This window comes from Carassius carassius, chromosome 22 (genome assembly GCF_963082965.1).
Source record: "Carassius carassius chromosome 22, fCarCar2.1, whole genome shotgun sequence".
In the NCBI taxonomy this organism is placed as follows: Eukaryota; Metazoa; Chordata; class Actinopteri; order Cypriniformes; family Cyprinidae; genus Carassius; species Carassius carassius.
The window spans coordinates 29942267-29963515 of NC_081776.1; the positions used below are offsets into that span (position 1 = coordinate 29942267).

The 21249-nt window shown below is 36.7% G+C and overlaps 1 protein-coding gene across 2 annotated transcripts; it reads right to left on the reverse strand.

Annotated features, from left to right (window-relative positions):
• Nucleotides 1–361: 361 nt before the first annotated feature.
• Nucleotides 362–18371, reverse strand: LOC132099192 (NACHT, LRR and PYD domains-containing protein 12-like). Of its 2 annotated transcripts, XM_059505643.1 has the most exons (9): nt 18182–18371; nt 17713–17888; nt 10215–12065; nt 8005–8178; nt 7419–7592; nt 3273–3446; nt 1838–2011; nt 1688–1734; nt 362–1264 (listed from the first exon to the last, which is right to left on the reverse strand). In XM_059505643.1, exons 2-9 carry the CDS (start codon nt 17868–17870, stop codon nt 723–725), a joined length of 3294 nt encoding a protein of 1097 aa, XP_059361626.1. In that variant the 5' UTR covers nt 17871–17888; nt 18182–18371; the 3' UTR covers nt 362–722. The 2 variants fall into 2 exon arrangements, with proteins under 2 accessions (XP_059361626.1, XP_059361627.1); XM_059505644.1 differs by lacking the exon at nt 17713–17888.
• Between the last annotated feature and the right edge of the window lie 2878 nt (nt 18372–21249).

Genomic DNA, 21249 nt, shown 5'->3' on the forward strand with positions numbered 1-21249 from the left:
GTGATGCAGAGATTTATTAAGCATACCCCTGGTTTCACAGACAAGGTTTAAGCCTAGTCCTAGACTAAAATGTAAGTCTGAGAGGTTTTAACTAAAAGAAACTTGCACTCACTGATCTTAAAATAAATCAGTGCATTTGTTTTGTCTCAAGATGCACACCAGTAATGTTTTTTTCTAAGCACATTTATAAAAATTGCTTAAATGTCTTAATTGAACTATGATCTAATCCTGGCTAAGTCTAAGCCCAGTCTGTGAAACCGGGCAGTTATTTCTCACATCATTGGCACCTCAACAAGGTTGGGTCTCAAAATCCAAGTCACAATCAGCCATGACACCTGACACCAACATCAAACAACCACTATTTAAGCAAGATAGGCTTTATTGACATTCACTCTTAATATACATTAGATAAAATGAATAAGTAATAGATGTAAATGTAACATAAGAAGTTATTCTGGTCATAGTCATCAAGTGGCACTACATTTCTGAAATTAGACAACTGAACAATGAGAGCACATACAAAAAAACATGTAATATTTTGCATAATTCCGGACCTAATTAGCAAAGAACAAATCACCAAAAATGTTTCATGTAATTGCAGAATCTCTTGAGAGTAAAAGTACACAAACCCAGCCAGAGGTCTTGCAAATGCAAAAAATGCTGGGAAACTGACAGGACAAATATATAAAGTGAGAGAATAAATTTTTAGTCAGGTTTTCAGCTCACCAGCTTTTCACAGGATGACACAAAGATACAGAGGAACCCTCACAAACTACAAATCCAGCATAGAGAGGTTGAGTGAATGCAGATCTGAATGTGTGTAAGTGCGTGAGTGTGTCAGAGATGCTGTAGAAGGACAGAGTGCCAGCCGACATGTCAACATACACACCTACTCTCTTAGAGGAGCGCAAAGGGACATGTATGACAGTGAACTTCTTATTGTGACGAACAGTAAAACCAAAATCAGAGCAGATCAGACTCCAAGAATTTATATTGGATCCAAACCAACATTTATCACTCCCTCCTTTCCTGCTAATACATTTATATGTGACTGACATATCAGCATCATGTCCACTCCATTCAGCCTCCCAGTAACATCGTCCAGACAGACTCTCTCGACAAAGAATCTGACTACACTCATCAAATCTCTCTGGATGATCAGAATATAACTGATTCTCTTTCACATGTATCACCTTTTTGTTATCCTCAGACACAATAAGATGAATGTTTGCTGTGTTTAGATCCAGTGTGAGATCACAGGCATCTAAATAAAAAAAGAAAAAATATTAGGTAACACTTTACAATAAGGTTCTATTAGTTAATGTTGGTTAATGTAATAACTAACATGAATGAGTAATGAACAATACATTTATTACAGTTTTTATTCATTTTTGTTTATGTTAGCTAATGAAAATACAGTTGTTCACTGTTAGTTTGTAATAATTCGCAGTGCATTAACTAATGTTAACAAGCACAAGTTTTCATATTAACAATACATTAGTAAATGTTGAGATTAATATTAACTAAGTATTAAAAAATAAATAACAAATGCTGTAGAAGTATTGTTCATTGTTAGTTCATGTTAACTAATGAGTTAACTAATGAACCTTATTATAAATGTTTTAGTTATGATATAAATGTTCTGGTAACAATCACTAAAGGTGTGTGTCTGTGTGTGCAGACATACATTTGTGTAGTCCTGCTGTAATCCTGAAATCTCCTCCATGATCCACACTATAAAACACACAGAATGTCATATTCTGATATGATGAGTAAACACACACACACACACACACACACACACACAGAGCAGTGCGATTATTTCTGCTTAACATACTTGAGTTTGTCTAGTGTGCAGTTTGGATGGCTGAATATCTCAGACAGCAGCTTGACTCCTGACTCTCCTGGGTGATTGTAGCTCAGATCCAGTTCTCTCATGTTTGAGCGGTTTGAAGTCAGAGCTGAAGACAAACAACCACAGCCTTCCTCTGTCACCATACAGCCAGACAGCCTACAAACACACACAACAACAATCATCATTGTTATTTACATTGATTATCTCATTCATATAAAATTAGACTAGGCTTATCATTTATCTAACACTCCATGTAATAATTGGCCAAAAAAGTAATGATGAGGGGAAAGACAAACAAACACAAATTACTGTACCAATTGCTACTTCGAAGAAATATAAACAGTCATGAAAGCTATTTGAACATTCGCTTAGGCTTGTTGGGGCTGTTTTCTTCTAAATGAGTCTATTTTCTTGTCTGTGAGCTTGCATGAACAAAAGTCCCTGCTAATATGTCTCAGGTGTTCAGATCAAATCATATGATGCAACTAATAATTACAATTGTTTAAACAATTTGGAAAATAAATTAATGTTGAAAAATGATGAAGAGATGTCAAAGCTGATGATCGGAAGTTAAGACACTTCCATAAAGCTTCTAGTCCATTTAAAGGCAGATATATCATTTTCATTACCTGATAAGGCAGACACATTAAGCATCACTCAGATTATTAGGATTATCCTAACTTTTTTTCTGGGGTTAGAAAAGATTAAATAAAAGGTGTTTTGACATGGAATCCATTTAAGAAGACCTCATTTATCAAATTGTTTCTGAATGTTGCAGTTACCCCAGCAATGGCCAGGTACAGGAAACTTGTGCAGAAAAGACTACTGATTTTGAACCTTTGGACCTATCATGTGCATTTATGAATTTGCATTTGTGTTACAGTTTAGACTTGAGTGGCCACCAGCACATCTTACAAATACTTCAGGATGGACACCTTTGTGATGAACAAATAATTATGCAAGAAGTTGGTTTGAAAATAGAAAGAGATTCCTTTTGGTACCTTTGAAAGCTCAACAGCAGTATTATATTTTTTTTTACATTATATAGCTCAGATTTATTGATTTGTTCAGATATGGGTAAGGGGTCTTTAAAAATTAAGGTGTGTAAAATTCTGTCTGAAATCCAAAAAAAAGTTAAAGTTTAAAAGCCCAAACATTTCAGTGAAAGATTAAAGCAGGGGTGGTAAATTTAACTCCTGGAAGGCCACAAAGTTTAATTCCAACACTGCTTACACAAATAAATGTGTATTTCTCAAATAATATTGAATGATTTATAATTGATCAGCTGGATTAGATGCATTTAATTAGTGCCAATGTTAAACACTGCAGGACTGTGATCCTGAAAAAACTGAGTTAGGGAGCAGTGGTGTTTTGACTCACAGGAAATATCTGCTAGCCATAGTTATGAAACACAAACCTCAGTATGTTTAGTTGACAATATGAACTCTTCAAGCCAGCAGAGAGCAGCTTTACTCCAGAATCTTGCAGGTCATTGTTACTGATGTCGAGATCTCTCAGACAAGAGTTTGATGATTGTAGAACTGAAGACAAACTTTCACAGCACTTACCAGTGAGATTACAGATGACCAATCTAAACAGAACAATAAAGCAGAAAGTAATTAACTTGAGAGGTAAAAAACTATATAAATACAGTTTGGTTTCTTGCACAGACTAATTGTTTTGTGTCTTTACACATCAGTGTATCATCATGAGTGTATCATCAGGGTTTAATTTGGTTTTGTTTGTGTATAGGTTTTTTGACTTTCAAAAGCCATGATTCCCAATCATCTCTGATGTAGCTCCGGGAGGGAGTCGAGAACATTTGTAGTGAAATGTCCTCTATTTGTCCGGGAGGGAGTCGAGAACATTTTTCCACAGTCTACTTCATCACTCCCTTTGTTACAGAATCACCATCCATACCTGGATCCAATGGCTTTTTGGGTGTTTCCAGACCAGCTAACATGAATCCAGACGCACAACACAGCTCACAGCTTCCTTTGACAGGAATCAACCGATTGAAAAGTATGTAGGGGAATTTATTGAACTGGCTAACTTAATCATCTTAATCTACTCATTGGACAGGATAAGTTTAGTTTTTATATATTTTTTGCGGAAGGCTTTCCAAGCCACTCAGCTCCCTTGTGCTAATACATGACTCTTAATTGGACTCCTGAACATTATATTGACATTGAAAGTGAAAAGTGAAAGTGAAGTGACATTCAGCCAAGTATGGTGACCCATACTCAGAATTTGTGCTCTGCATTTAACCCAACCCGAAATGCACACACACAGAGCAGTGAACACACACACACACACTGTGAGCACACACCCGGAGCAGTGGGCAGCCATTTATGCTGCGGTGCCCGGGGAGCAGTTGGGGGTTCAATGCCTTGCTCAAGGGCACCTAAGTCATGGTATTGAGGGTGGAGAGAGAACTGTACATGCACTTCCCCCACCCACAATTCCTGCCGGACCGGGACTCGAACTCACAACCTTTCGATTGGGAGTCCGACTCTCTAACCATTAGGCCACGACTTCCCATTGCATTGTAAATGTGTGGTTCCATTATCACTATGGGAGAAGCAGAATTTTCAGAGTTAAGACATTGCTGATCCTCCCGAGTCAAATCAAGTCACAGCTGATGTTCCTGATTCTTGTCACCTCACAGCTGATCGTCCAGTCTCATCACATCACAGCTGATTGTCGAGACTCTTGTCCCTTCATGGCCACCATTCCAGATACTCTTAACACCATGTTGACCATGCCCAGTGCCAAGGTCAGTCCCAAGGCTTCCAAGTCTGGCATCCAGTGTGGAGGATCCACCGCTGGTTTCGGCCAGAGCAGCAGGTATCACAAGTGCCTCACAACACTGATCCTCACAGAGACTTTTCCCCTTGGCTCAGTGCTCCCTGTAAAGTCCATAGCCACATTTCCACTGTATGGCCAGTGTGAGCCAGGGCTTAAAACAGGCCGGGCGGGGCTAATAGCCTCGGGCCATTAGCACCAAGGCCAGAATAGTGCAGCGTTTCCACAGTCACGGCCTGAAGCTCCGCTGCGCTTCACTAAAACCCGCCCTTTACACGCCTCTCAGGAACAACGTCACGCAACCCCTTTATTTCACCAACAAAGGGAAGTTATCAGAAAACTAATAAGAAATAAGTCACTGGAACTAGCGTGATCACAAAACGAACACGATAAAAGCAACCATTTGTTTGCATGCTTTAAATATTTAAATCCAAAAGCATTGTTTTACTATAGAATAAGTGATACATTGATCACAATGAATTAATTTATCAGGACTCAAAATTAATCGTACAGAAATAATTTAGTTATATTTTATTTATTTATTTGTAAAGTGCGTTATGAAAATAGCCTGCTTATTCAGCCAAGTCTGTTTGTAGCCACAGTAGCCTATACGTCACATTTAGAATGAAAAGCTCCCGAACAAAAACAATTATAATATTTTTATGACATTGAGCTAAACTCTCGAAATGAGATTTATGACAGATACTATAAGTTACTAAATAAATACACGATTGTGAGAATAAGAAGCTGATAATCATAATCTTTTGCATCGCTTATAAATATTTCTGCCTTGTTCAGTGATTATAATCCACATCGATTCAAGTTATTTCAAACACTCACTGTTAGCTGAAAGTGAGTTTTGAGCTCAAACTTATTTTTAAAAGTTTTTAATGCTGGTGTTATAGCCGTTTTCTTTCTGAAATGATCCTCGGCACTGAGCTCTCCAGACGGGGAGAAACTCTGCCTTTGTTCATAACCACTCGTCTAGCCCCAACTGGCCCGCTTTGGCCCACGTTTTTTGTTGGGCCAAAAAACCCTGGCCGTTGGCCCTGAGGAAGCCCTGACGAGGCACAAGCAAGCCCCGGAAGTAAAAGTGGAAACGCAACTGGCCCTGGCACGCACTAGCACACCCACTTTAAGCTCGACAGTGGAAACGCGGCTCATGAGTCCATGCCAGAGCCTGCTCCAGTCCTCGATCCTAAGGCAGCTTCAGTCCACAAGTCCGTGCCAGAGCCTGCCCCAGTATTTGAGTCCGCTCCAGTTCCCTCGTCACGGCCAGGAGTGTCGTTCCCTGTTCAAATGACTCTAGAGAGGCCAGCTCCTCCTGAACTGGTGGCACCTGCAGCAGAACCTACTAAAGTGGTGGCACCTACTTCAGGTCCTTCCAAGGTGGCAGCTTCCACTGCAAAACCCCCCGAAGTAGCGCCGTCCACTCCAGCACCTCCTGAGGTGCTGACTTCTGCTGCAGAACTTCCAGAGGCAGCGGTGTCCGCCTTTGAACTCTCTGCCTGTTCAGCCTCAGCCAAGGAGGTCACTTATTAACTTTGCCTGTCCTGTCACAACTATGGAGTTTGTCTGTGAACTCTCTGCCTGTCCACGCCCAAAAGGACAGCCGTTACACACAAAAATTGTATTTCTAAACTGTCTGCCAATCCTGTTATGGCCACTGAAGCCATTGTTAACCTCTCTGTGCTCTATGATCCAGTTCTGCCAGATCCGCCTTGGTAGTATCCTGCACCATCAGCTCCGCTGAAGTGGTGTATTCAGCTCCATCAGCTCCACCCTGGTACTCATCTGCTCCACCATGGCTCTTTGCTCCACTGATTCTGCCTTGGCTCTCTGCTACACCGGTTCCTTCTTGGTTCCCCTTTTCCTCATTGACCTGACTCTGTCTATCACTATAATCTGTAAGAAACACTAAAAACACTAGCTACTGAAAAAATAAGACATTGGCCTTGGCTTTGTTACTGTGTGTTTTCTTTTTACTTTAATGGCTGCAGACAAAATAGGACATGTGAGAGCTAACGCAAATGTAATCAAGTGTTGGAAAAAGTGGATGATGGGCACAGAACTGTAACACAACTCCACTACAATATCTACTACATAGGGATGTTTTAAATAACAGCAGAATAGTTCACGGTCACGTTCAGCTAGTAAAAAATGTTTTCGCAGGTAACACGAAATGTGCATCATTAAGTTAAATCAAGGGACAAATCAAATCTAAATAGATTATTGAAGTTAAGTTAAGTTTGTGTGTTCTGTACAGGTCTGGTATAAAAAATGTTTTTGTTTAGGTAGCTGAAATGTCCACCCAATTGAGAAAAGTTATAAAAATATAAATAAATTGTTAAAAAAATAAATTTATGGGACATTGCTCATGACTGCTGTAAGACTATTGTAGTAGTAATACAAAAGCAAAACTGTTATAGAAGACCCATAATATTGTAAAGCAGTTAATATAGAATAAAATAAAAACTTTGATAATATAAAAACAAACAAAACTCTGTTGCAGCAGCCTGTGAAAAAAAAATTATGATGAAATGTCAAGAACCAAGTTTTTAGTGGGTCATTAATTATAATAAAATCTAAACTTCCATTTCAAGAAAACATGAACTAAAGCTAAACCTCTATTAATCCTCTATTAAATAAAGCCAAAATCATGCTAAGATTGATTTTACAATGCAGGTTATTGTAGTTATGAAACACTTATTCATACACATATTTCAACATAGTGAGTAGGTGAATGTGAAAGTCAAACCTCAGAATGTTCAGTTGACAGTGTGAACTCTTCAGTCCAGCAGAAAGTATCTTCACTCCCGAATCCTGCAGATCATTATTACTCAGATCCAGCGCTATCAGACTGGAATTTGATGATTGTAGAACTGAAGACAAGCATTCACAGTGTCGATCAGAGAGACCACATCCAGTAAGCCTATAAAAGAGAATGACATGTCTGAAAGTTTGTGATGAGACATATAAATTATCATCCCTACTGCATTTAGCTCAGCATTACATTATTAAACTTACATAAAACTTAAGACTTTCTCTGTTTACATTCTAGTCGCAGTGCTAAAATTACAGTGATATTTTTCTACAGTAGCTGCAGCATTTATATAAGCATTTTTACAATTCAGTAATACCTCAAACTCATTACTATTTACTTTGGTTCAATCACCACTAGACCAACTACAGAAAATATCAGCAATCTAATCCACCTTTTACAGTAATTTGAATGTCATACATGCAGACAACTTCTGCTGATCTGATTTTCATTTAAGATATTTCTTTTAATCAAAAGCACTTACAATTGTTATTACATATATTTGTATATGTTAAAGTCAAACCTCAGTATGGTCAGTTGACAGTGTGAACTCTTTAGCGCAGCAGAGAGTAGCCTCACTCCTGAATCCTGCAAGTCATTGTTACTGAGGTCAATCTCTCTCAAACAGGAGTTTGATGGTTGGAGAGCTGAAGACAAACTTTCACAATGCTGACCAGAGAGACCACATCCAGCAAGTCTATAACAGAGGATGACATGTTATCTGTATTCTATCCATGCACTCTCATGAGTTACCTGCACTTTATTTGTCAGTAACAGCACATAACACATTGTCATGTTTACCTTTTGTCATAATTTTATTCTGTAACAAACGTTATTGGTAACTCTACATTAAGATTTCCTTTAAAAAGGGTTTATAAAGGTGTTCATAAAGGACTAATATCTCATTTACAAATGCATTAAAACTCTGATTATCTTCACTGAATATGTAATAAAATTAAATATGACAAGCATAACTGCCTTTTTTGTCAAACGTCAAGTTTTAATGAACACTAATAGCCATTATAAAAGGTATAACTATAAAGTATAAGAGACTTTTGCAATAGGAAATAAGACAAAAGCAAACAATTTAGACAAATTTATGCAACAAAATCAGCGCTGTATTCAGATGAATAAATAAATAATTTATGAAACATAACTTCGTTCCCAGCCAAAACAATATTTTGAATAAATAGTAGATTTATGAGATCAAAGATTGTTTTTTAGATTTACCCAAGATAAATTATATCTCATGTTTAACCACTACAGAGACATCAGAGTCAGCGGCAAATGACAAAATGACTAGCTGAGATGAGTCTGCTCTCAGGAAATACATGAGCACTGAGGGCCCAGTGATCGCGTGGAGCTCAAGTCTCAGAAATCACCAAAGCAAATTTTCAAATAGGTGCTGTATTTATAAATAAACTGCATATTCGAGTTTTAAACCTTCTGCTGTCTTCAGCCATTTCTGACCGGAGAATTTTACATTTCTAATTTTATAAAATCTTAGCTTCACCAGAATGGTATGTAATTTGGTGACTTTAATGACACTTGGTATGTGAACAAGGGCATGATTCAAAACAGCTAAGTAAATGTAATAAAATAGTCACACTCATGGCCTTTGGTCAAAAATTACCGACCATAGGAAATGAATGGGAAATTAAAATACTGAACATTTTTATGTGTACAATCTACAAATCCCCACAATGCAGAAAAAAAAATTGCACAGAAATGAAGTGGTGAAACTATAAAACATTAAGAGCACAAAATAAACACACCAACTCAATCTTTGAGAATGCCTTAATATACATTTAAATCCACAACCTAATAAAATCAAACAATTATGTATAAAAACAACTAGGGAATTCACAAGCCTCTCTATAGAGTCCTATACAGGAATCTAATAGTTGCACCCTGAAATTACATGCTTTTCTTTTTTTGCTCTCACCACAAGGTGCTATTCTGCCTTCCAAAATGTTATTTTAAAGGCCTAGTCTCTATTTTAATCTGATATACTGCATTAATTAAGAAATAATAAAAAAACATTTGACATTTTTTTTAACCATTTTCAATGGGAAGAATTTATCATTATTATTGCATAGATATTAATTAGTCCCATGAAATTATCACAAAATACAAAAGAAAAAAGAAAAAATATTGAACAAAAATATATTAGACTGATTATTCTGAAGAAAATAAAAGTTACATACTAAGAACAGTTGGACTTCAGTTAAAGGTGATCATCTCTGTAATGGTTAACAAGTCGCACTCGTAACCGAAAGGTTGCAGGTTCGAGTCTTGTACCGGCAGGGATTGTAGGTGGGGGGGAGTGAATGTACAGCACTCTCTCCCACCTTCAATACCATGTCTGAGGTGCCCTTGAGCAAGGCACCAAACTCCCAACTGCTCCCTGGGCGCAACAGGAAAAAACTGCTGCCCTGTGTGAAAAAAAATCTTTCTTCTGTGTGTGTGCATTAATAATTAATAAATTATTAGTTTGTCAACTTTACATTAAAGTTAAACCACAGGGATTGTTTTGTAATTTTGTATAGCTCAACCAGACAATGGTGGGCAAAAGCCCCTGCCAAAATGGTGTCACTTGACTTTCTGTGTAATGAAAAGATCATTTTTTAACATTTGTGTAATATAAATAAAAATAGTTACGATTTGTCTGCAGCTGAAATCAAACTAATTCAAACTATATTACCCCCTGTGATAACATAACTGAATACTCACAGAGCTTTTCTGCAGTTTTTCACTGCTGGTATCAGTCTCCTTCTTCCCTCATCTGACGTGTTGTATTTCATAAAATCAATCTCATCCAGCACCTCATCTGACATCTGAAGCATGTAGGCTATTGCTGAGCAGTGAGCTGGAGACAGTTTCTTCTCTGAGTGTTTGTCTGATTTCACAAAGTCCTGAATCTCTTGGTACAGAGTCTGATCTTTCACTTCCAGCAGACAGAGAAACAAATTGATGGATCTGTCAGCGGATAGACTGTCATTTGTCTTGATTTCATCTTTAATGTACTGTGTGGTTTCTCTGAGGGTCTCTGAGCTTTTTTCTGTGTCTGTCAGTAGATCCCATAAGAGTTTTTGATTGGACTCTAATGAAATACCCAGCAGGAACCTCAAAAAAAGTGTTTGATCAACTGCTGTTATTAGTAACCCATACAGAGATAATTCAAACAACTGCTTATTATATCCACATTCATGATCATATTTATAGTTTTCAGCCCACAATTTTAGAAATTCATGATTCTTTACTACATATGAGTAGAACACATAGAAAGCAGCTAGAAACTCCTGAAAGCTCAGATGAATGAAGCTATAGACTTTCCTCTGATTAATAATAGATTCCTCCTTAAAGATCTCAGTGCAAATCCCAGAATACACTGAGGCGTCAGTGACATCTATGCCACTCTCAATCAGGTTCTCCTCATAGAACATGACATTGCCCTTCATCAGCTGTTTGAAAGCCACTTCAGCAAGTTTCACAATCACTTCTCTGTTGGACTGCAGGAGTTTCTCTGGATCTCTCTCTTCATACTTCTGCTTCCTCATGTTGATCTGAATCAGCAGGAAGTGGATGTACATTTCAGTCAGAGTTTGAGGGATTTCTGCACTCAGATCTTCTTCCAGGAGCTTCTGAAGCACAGTGGATGAAATCCAGCAGAAGATGGGGATGTGGCACATGATGTGGAGGCTTCTTGCTCTTCTGATGTGTGAGATGATTCTGCTGGCTTGATGCTGGTCACTGATTTTCTTCCTGAAATATTCCTCCTTCTGAGGCTCATTGAATCCCTGTATTTCTGTCAGACGGTGGATGTATTTGGAGGGGATCAGATTGGCTGCTGCTGGTCTGGAGGTGATCCAGATGAGAGCAGAGGGAAGCAGCTCTCCTTTCATGAGGCTTGACATCAACACAGCCACTGATGAAGTCTTACTTACATCACAAATTTTCTGAGTGTCTGAAAACATCAGTGAAATTCTGCTTTCATCCAGACCATCAAAGATGAACACAACTTTACACTCCTCATAAATCTGTGAGTCCAGATCTTGAAGTTCAGGATGAAAGTCCAGCAGAAGTTTCTGAAGACTGTACTGATGATCTCTGATCAAGTTCAGCTCTCGAAATGGAAGCATAAACATGAAATCTACATCCTGATTGGCTTTTCCTTCAGCCCAGTCCAGAATGAATTTCTGCACAGAGACGGTTTTTCCAATTCCAGCAATGCCTTTAGTAAGAACAGTCTTGATCTGTTCTTTCTCCTCAGATCCTGCTTCAGCGGAGGCTTTAAATATGTCATTGCAGTTGATTGAAGTGTTTTGTGTATCTTGTGTTCTGGCTGTTTTCTCCATCTGTAAAACCTCATGTTCTTCATTCACTCCTTCACACTCTCCCTCAATGATGTAGAGTTGTGTGTAGATCCGGTTCAGGAGGGTTCGAGTCCATTGTAATTTGCTTCCCTCCACTAAGTTCTCATACTTGTCCTTCATGCTGGTTTTGTGATGGTCTTTGACTCTCTGTAGTTTACCATCATCTGGTTTGAGAAAATCTTGCAACAGCTCTCTTGTCTGATTATCTCTATCAACACAACAGAAACAAGAGTTACAGTATGTGGCCAACCAGTGTGCGCTTTCTACCGTCGCCGCCTCCACCGCATCTGCAAAGTGCATTTGCAGCTTTTGACCGCTGAGTAGCGCTTTAACCACAAGTTATCAAACATAAGCACATTTTCACAAATAACCATCAGCTTTGATTCAGCGATGTGTATTTGATGGCTGTGTATTTGATGGCTGTAATTTTCAGGGAAAATTAAAGAAAAACACTGTACTTAGAATATTTAATATTCACAGAAAATTTAAAAGGCCTACTTATGAAGTTATATGCATTTCTTATAACGAGTTTAAGTTGGATGCCAAGACCCTGAGCTCATATTTTCTCTAAGCTACACAACATTACACCATATTTTAGATTTGAAATATTTAACAGGTGTGCAGTATTATGTATATAATATGAATTATGTGTTACAACCCGAATTCCGGAAAAGTTGGGACGTTTTTTAAATTTTAATAAAATGAAAACTAAAAGACTTTCAAATCACATGAGCCAATATTTTATTCACAATAGAACATAGATGAAATAGCAAATGTTTAAACTGAGAAAGTTTACAATTTTATGCACAAAATGAGCTCATTTCAATTTTGATTTCTGCTACAGGTCTCAAAATAGTTGGACGGGGCATGTTTACCATGGTGTAGCATCTCCTTTTCTTTTCAAAACAGTTTGAAGATGTCTGGGCATTGAGGCTATGAGTTGCTGGAGTTTTGCTGTTGGAATTTGGTCCCATTCTTGCCTTATATAGATTTCCAGCTGCTGAAGAGTTCGTGGTCGTCTTTGACGTATTTTTCGTTTAATGATGCGCCAAATGTTCTCTATAGGTGAAAGATCTGGACTGCAGGCAGGCCAGGTTAGCACCCGTACTCTTCTACGACGAAGCCATGCTGTTGTTATAGCTGCAGTATGTGGTTTTGCATTGTCCTGCTGAAATAAACAAGGCCTTCCCTGAAATAGACGTTATTTGGAGGGAAGCATATGTTGCTCTACAACCTTTATATACCTTTCAGCATTAGCAGAGCCTTCCAAAACATGCAAGCTGCCCATACCGTATGCACTTATGCACCCCCATACCATCAGAGATGCTGGCATTTGAACTGAACGCTGATAACATGCTGGAAGGTCTCCCTCCTCTTTAGCCCGGAGGACACGGCGTCCGTGATTTCCAACAAGAATGTCAAATTTGGACTCGTCTGACCATAAAACACTATTCCACTTTGAAATAGTCCATTTTAAATGAGCCTTGGCCCACAGGACACGACGGCGCTTCTGGACCATGTTCACATATGGCTTCCTTTTTGCATGATAGAGCTTTAGTTGGCATCTGCTGATGGCACGGCGGATTGTGTTTACCGACAGTGGTTTCTGAAAGTATTCCTGGGCCCATTTAGTAATGTCATTGACACAATCATGCCGATGAGTGATGCAGTGTCGTCTGAGAGCCCGAAGACCACGGGCATCCAATAAAGGTCTCCGGCCTTGTCCCTTACGCACAGAGATTTCTCCAGTTTCTCTGAATCTTTTGATGATGTTATGCACTGTAGATGATGAGATTTGCAAAGCCTTTGCAATTTGACGTTGAGGAACATTGTTTTTAAAGTTTTCCAAAAAAATTTTACGCAGTCTTTCACAGATTGGAGAGCCTCTGCCCATCTTTACTTCTGAGAGACTCTGCTTCTCTAAGACAAAGCTTTTATAGCTAATCATGTTACAGACCTGATATCAATTAACTTAATTAATCACTAGATGTTCTCCCAGCTGAATCTTTTCAAAACTGCTTGCTTTTTTAGCCATTTGTTGCCCCCGTGCCAACTTTTTTGAGACCTGTAGCAGGCATTAAATTTTAAATGAGCTAATTAAGTGGATAAAAGTGTAAAATTTCTCAGTTTAAACATTTGCTACGTTATCTATGTTCTATTGTGAATAAAATATTGGCTCATGTGATTTGAAATTCCTTTAGTTTTCATTTTATTAAAATTTTAAAAATGTCCCAACTTTTCCGGAATTCGGGTTGTATATTATGTGTTACTTTTCATTGGAGCATTTAAAGTGGTAGGCTATTTTAGTGAGCTGGGCTACATACATGGATCTATATGCAAAGTGTTAATATTCTCACATATTAAGCCTATATTTGTCACAAGTACATTTTTAATTTACATTTAAAAATTTCTTCAATAAAACAGCATGCATATTTGACATGCACATACTTTGTTATTCGTTACCTGGACTTTATTTTGACAGAAAACTACTTGGGGAAAAAGATATCTGTTTGAATTGTTTATTTTATTTGAGTAAAATTGTATAATTTGTTCCGATTATTTAGGCCTAACCAAAACAAGAATTTAATAAATTAAACCTGGCATAACGTCCTCACTTTTAAGTTATTTTATTATAATCAACAAAGTGTACATGATGTAAAAAAAGAGCTTAATTAATTGACAATTTAAGTGATTTCAAAGGAAGGCGCCTTTACTTGCTTTTTTGCAGTTAAAGTAAAACTAAAAAAAAGTACAAAATTCTATCCACATTTAAATACAGAAGTGTATAATATTCCTTAAAATATCAGAGTGCAAGATTTGCGTGGCGCATATGATGCGCAACATTTATTCTTATTTGTCTACATATTTTATTTTCATTTAAAAATCTTGTTTGGTTTTATTTTGTATAATTTGCATGTAAAAAGAATAATTAAATTTGTAATGCATATACAAAATATGAAACTGCAATCTTATTTGCAGTTAACAGCAAATTTATAATTATTTTTTACAATGAAATTGCTTTGTATCGCTATTATTTAATGCAAAAGATAATTATTAAAACAAGTTTATAAGGCATGCATTCATTTAATTTTGATCTAGAACAACTTTTCAACAAAATAGATCCGCGTCAGCCTTTAGATCATTTTAAAACGTCATATTGCCTTCATTTTACAGGTTATAACTGCATCTGTCTCGGTTGTAGACTTGTGAAAATGTATTTTTAATACAGATCCCATATTGTAAACTAAAAGAAATGTGCTCTATTACTATTCACATTCAAGTGTCTGTGTGGAAAATTATTAATGTGCATGCATGACAGGGAGGCGCCCTCGTGATCATTAGAATTTTTTTTTCTGATAAAGAAATAACTTAAAATTGGGGTGCTGTACATACATGAGAAATATATCTACAGAAAGCTTGAAATGTTTACTTTTAAATGAACCAATTCAAAACAAAACAAATCTGATTATGTAATCAGAAGGTAGAGTCAGCACCGTGAATGTCATCTTGTTTCTACTTCTGCCTGTGCTTTGTGGCAAACTTAATTTGTGTGCTTGAGTGCAAAATTGAATAAGGTTTATTATGAATTACACTGTGTTAATTTAATATAAACATGCGATTAGTTGAATAATGACTTAAATGAATGACTACTAGCAACTAAAACATGTTTATGTGGGGGCAGCCCTATTAAATTCCCTCTAGACATCTCTGTTAAAGTTTTTAAAGCATTTTATACACTTTTGCATAAATTCTGCTTTCAGAATGGTCCCGTAATGCAGAAATTACACTTTCAGCCATTTTCTTTTGTCTCTCTCTCTATCAGAGGTGCCTCATGTCTCCTGAGAAAAAAAAAAAAACATATTGTATGTAATACTCTGTATGCCGTTGCAAAAATTGCAAAACCAAACGAAGCATTTGTCCTAAAACAGACACTTTGCCTAAACCTGCTCTGCAAGTTTGAAATGCTCATCAGAAACTCTCCATATGAAAGAGCAAGAGATTCACACCTTTATTTTAACCCCCACAAGCTATAGAGAAATATCCTCAAACCCCAAATAATAAAAATGACAGATTCATCAAATAGATCATTCTTGTGTGGTTATTATAGCTTTCAGATGCTTATCTTATAGGCCTATAATATATATATATATATATATATATATATATATATATATATATATATATATATATACACACATCTCAATAAATAAATAATATGTAACTATTCCACTCGAATGTGGGTATTTAGCTGTATTCAGAAAGGGACTCTTGTCAAATGTGTGAAGTCTGGGGCAGATCGGACATTGCTTGCCTGATTTACAGCAACTTCATTTTTCACTGCATTTTTAACATGCTTTAGCACTAAGCTAAGTATTGCTAGTATGTTTTAGTATGTTTGTAACATTGCCAGCCTATTTAAAAGTTGTTGACGCTTTTTAATAGATTCCTAGGTGTCCATAACAGTGTTAACCATGTCACTCCCTGTTGCCTGCAGGTGTCGCTATGACTATGACTGAATTTGGGCATGGGTGTTTGTTCAGGACTTATGATGACCCTCACCAAATTTAAAGATGATCCGATTAAAACTGTAGGAGGAGTATGTCAAATTACGAGGCATGCAGCTGTCAAAAACTGCACAAAAATTGTTTTCAAAATAACTGACTTCCTGTAGGGGTTTGGGTTTTGTACCAAGATACTGTTTTATAGGTTTTTTACTGTTTTATAGTGTGCTTCACGTGTGTACCGATTTTCATGCATGTATGTAAAACGTAGCTCGAGGCGCACTCTGTTGAAATTTAACAAGTGGCGCTAACGAGTCATTTTGCCACACCCACTTCTGAAACCTATATCAGATGTAATATTTCGCCAGTTCTGATGTGTGCAAAGTTTAGTGAGTTTTGGAGCATGTTTAGGCCCTCAAAAATGCAATTTACTTTGGAGGAGAAGAAGCGGAAGAAGAAGAAGAAACGGAGCAATTTCAAGAGGGTCCTGGCACTGCAGTGCTCGGGCCCTAACTATATTAATGGCGAGAGAGAAAAAAGAAATGGGCTCCAGTAGGTCTCGGGCCGAGGATATTGGTAAGCTGTTGGCCAAGGGCTGCTATAGGGCTTATAATGGTATGCTATAATGTTATATTAGAAAGTTATTTTTGTTATGTTTTATTTTGTTATTTGATCTCCGTTTACAACACACAAAATATAATCCAATCAGTGTGCAAACTGTCCCTTTGCACCACTTGGCGGTAGTTTCGTGAACGACTTTAACGCACTTGCAGTTAACACCGTGGCCCTGCGGCGGCGGTACACACAGTGGTTGTAGGCATTTTTATTGGCCACCTACTGTACAACACAAAGAAGAATGTTAATGAAAGTAAACATATTTTATTAAAACCAAATTCTAAATCAGCTGAGACATAATAAAGCAAGATTCAATATTATAATTACAGTTAGACAAAGTTTCCTTATGTTTGATTAAACTGTAAAATGCTATATTTCGCTTAAATTATCAGTATCTCAATACTTATTAAACAATGAGAATGACACTGTCACATGGGTTGCAAAGAGTACAGCTGAGGTAAGGGTATATTTAGAGAGAGGAAAAAAAAGAATAAGGCGCTCAGGTATATGAACAGGAATGTAAACAAAACCATACACTGACAGACAAGAACAGACAAGGTACCAAACCAAACAGGAGAATATGGATACACAGAATAAATGGATGATAAAATAAGGAACAAGTCAGATTAATCAATGAACCAATGAGTGAGTATAACGACCAAAGACACATGACAGAAATGACAGAATGACAGACACATGACAGAAATATTGTAGAAAAATTTGAGGATACAGTTTCACCTTGGGTTAAAGGTCAGAACTCCATCACACAGATTAGGAGGCTGGCCTATGGATTCCTCACTCTTCATAGACACACAGCTGGGCTCCGGAGATGATGATCTCTGGTTCTGGTAGTGAACAACATCCTCCTCCTCTTTTCTCCCCTCACAGAGACTCATTTTTAAGTTAGCATTGTCCTTTTGTGCTACATGGATTACAGTTTAAACATATTTAGTTTGTGTTGAATATTTTGGAGTTTCTAACAATAATTTTCACAAACATACAAACAGACTGAGAAAAAAGTCAAACTAATCAAATGACCACCCTGAACTGATGGGTTACAATGCATAACTTGGGTTATTTTTAACAGCCTCTTGTTTTTATTGGAAAGTTTTCATATATTCAAACTCAAAGCAGTATTTATGGCAACTATTTAATTTGTACTAAAGATGAACTACTTTGATATAAAGCTGCTGATTGTTGAACTTACTGTGACGTGATGTTTTCAAAGTCGATCTCAAAAAACAGCATTTTGCTCTGTGCTTTTCTTGTTCTGCTGATAGTATGTGGTTTTTTTTTCCTATAGAGGGAAATGTTTATGCAGGTCATGGCATGTCAAGCTGTGATGGGTGTGTTTTTGTTTTATTTAAGATTAAGTAACTCACCTCAGTAATGGTAAAAGTCACCAACTTAGCAGTATGAAGGGTTCATCGCTATACCACCAGCAGGAGAAATTAGAGAATTGTTTTAAAAGTGTGTGAAATATAACCTGACATCAATCAAAATTTATCTGATCCATATTTGCTCCTTCTGAAACTAAGTTAAATATTAAATCCATTATTATTAAATAATAAATAATTATCACAAATTATTCAGATATTTTGAATGCAATTAAAAAATACTCATCAACTGGTCACAATACACAACAACACAACAACAAAAGCTCTCGCGGTGATTTGAATGCAACACGTCGTGCCTTGTATTACTAAATATGTAAATAATATTTGACCTTTGATCCTCTCAGACTGTAAAGATGAGCTCTCAGGAGACACAGAGCGGCGTCATCTTCGTCCTCCGCTTGTCCTTCAAGGCAGCTTGAAGTAAGCTTGTGTTACTGAAGTAACCAATAACATCGATACAAGTTTTTTCATGTTACAGCTCATGTTTCATGTTAAAGCTCCCTATCCAGTCAGAGTAGATCACTGTTAACCCCGCCCCCATGAGAGGTTTGTGTCGAAACACCAAACGAAAAACTGTGAAGCGTAAGCGAAATCTGTGGCAATGAATTCAGAATCCACGATTAGCGAAAACGAATCTTTGAAAAACATTAACAAAGAATGACGCATATTTGAAGTGCCTGTTAAAATTGTGCAACTGAGTTAATTTTTTTCATTTTCATTGTGTTTTTCTTCTTTTGTAATGGCATATTTTTGAGAGTTTCTGAAAAAGTTACGTTCAGTTCACTCTGACAGCAGGCGGCTATACCATAGTGACCACAAATAACCATGGTTTTGCCAGAATAACTATGGTTTAACCATGGTATTTGTAGTAAAACTGTGGTTATGCAAATGGTAATTTAATCAAAACAAACATGGCTACTACATTTTTACTGAAATAAAACCATGTTTCATTTTAGTAAGGGTAGATTTATCCACCATAATAATGCGTTATGGTCATGACCGTTATGGAAGCATTATATTAAATTAAACATTGCTGGTGACTGAAAAAGGTCTACTGCTATAATATTTTAGAAATGAGTTCATTCTAATAATATTTTAGAAATTGCATTCTAAAAGAGAACATTGCAGAGATTTAGCCAGTATTTGCTATGCGGGTAAGAAAATGGACTGTAGGACAAATCTCCAAAACTATTTTTAAATGTTATATAATGTTCATCGTCAATATTATCTTATTTAAGTCTTTTACATGTTTCACATGCTCACATGTCACATGATGAGTGCAACGTGCAAGAGATCTGCTGCATCATTTATTCTTCTTTATAAGGTATTCATAATGTATGATAGCGTATATCTCACAATTCTGACATAATTCATCATATTGGAAGATTAGATCTCACAATTCAGACTTCCCTTACAAAAATTAACCATGGTTTTACTACAAATAAAACCAAAAAACCATGTTTACAATTGTTTAACCATGGTAACCACAAATTAACCATGGTTTTGCTATATTAACCGTAGTTTAACCATGGTATTTGTAGTAAATCTGTGGATATACAAATGGTAGTCAACACGCCAAAAAAACATGGGTTACTACAGTTTTACTATAATAAAACCATGGTTATTTTTCGTAAGGGTTTATACAGACTTTTTACAGAGTCTATAGCTTGCATTTGTTTTCTTAGAAATATACTCAAAAAAGTCTGTCAGACAAACTCACAGAAAAAGAAAAAGACTCAATTGACTTTTAATTTTTATTTTAAAACAAGCTTTCATTCAGCACAGAACCCAGGATTGGAAGAATTTTTGTCTAAATAATTTTCTATATTACACAACTTGTTTGGTTTTATTTAGTTTGTTGCAAGTTTAAAACAATTAACTTTGTTATGCCTATATAAACTGCAGTGTTATTCTCAGCCTATCACTTTACATTTGTACAATAATATATTTAGCATATTTTAAAAATTTGCTAAAAGTAAATCATTAAAACAAGTTTGTTTTTTCATGACAGCAATATCCATTTAAATGGTACATAACATACTTAGTTTCACCTAATGTCATGTTAATCTTCAGTACCTATTGAGTACTTCTGCATCCTTCATATTTCCAAAATGTCATTAGTTTTGTCATATTTATAAAAGAAAAATACAGCTTTCTGATTTTCTCCGGAAAAAGCCAAGCTCCCGGAGGCGTGTCGTCACTGAAATGAAGAGAACACACAAAGGCGCTTGCTAAACTGTTGCTGTATCCACTGTTCATGTAATGCTGGGTTATTTGGGAAGCTGAACACGGTAAACTTTCCCTACATCCAAAAACACACTGATTTGGAGACATTCTCAAACAAATCCTATGCAGCGTTCAGAGGTCTCGCTCTCCTCTGGTCGACGTGTGCGTATGTTGTTTCATATGTTGTACTAAAGGGCAACTGTAGCTTAATGGTTAGAGTTGGACTTAGTGCATTTGGATGGGTTAAATGCAGAGCACCAATTCCGAGTATGGGGTAACCATCAGGGTGCGATTTGTGGAAAAAAAAAACAGAGGGGGGGATGTTTTGAAACATTTTAATTGATGAAAATAAATCATAAGACCATGAACTAGATGATGTCATGCGCTAATTAGCATATTTATGCCGTAAGTGCGTCGTATTGTATTGCCTCCCTATGCTCACATAATACAATTTAATTTAGCCATTTAATTTAATTCTCAATAAAACTGTTTGTATTACTATATTTTAATGTTTCTGTTGTGAGACAACGGAATGAATATTATAATGACTGAAACGCGGTCCATTAAGACTAGATAACCAGCTCTCAAACATTAATCTGCACTAATGAAATCAAATACACATACGATAAAGTCAGTGGTTGTACTGTGACTG

Bases quoted from the DNA above. Each gene is read 5' to 3' on its own strand.
- LOC132099192 (XM_059505643.1), bottom strand. From the start codon at position 17,870: ATGAGTCTCTGTGAGGGGAGAAAAGAGGAGGAGGATGTTGTTCACTAC. The intron at 3,447-7,418 runs GTTTGACTTTCA...TGTTCTGTTTAG, and splicing joins TGTCAACTGAACATTCTGAG to ATTGGTCATCTGTAATCTCA. The intron at 1,265-1,687 runs GTATGTCTGCAC...TTTTTTATTTAG, and splicing joins TACAGCAGGACTACACAAAT to ATGCCTGTGATCTCACACTG.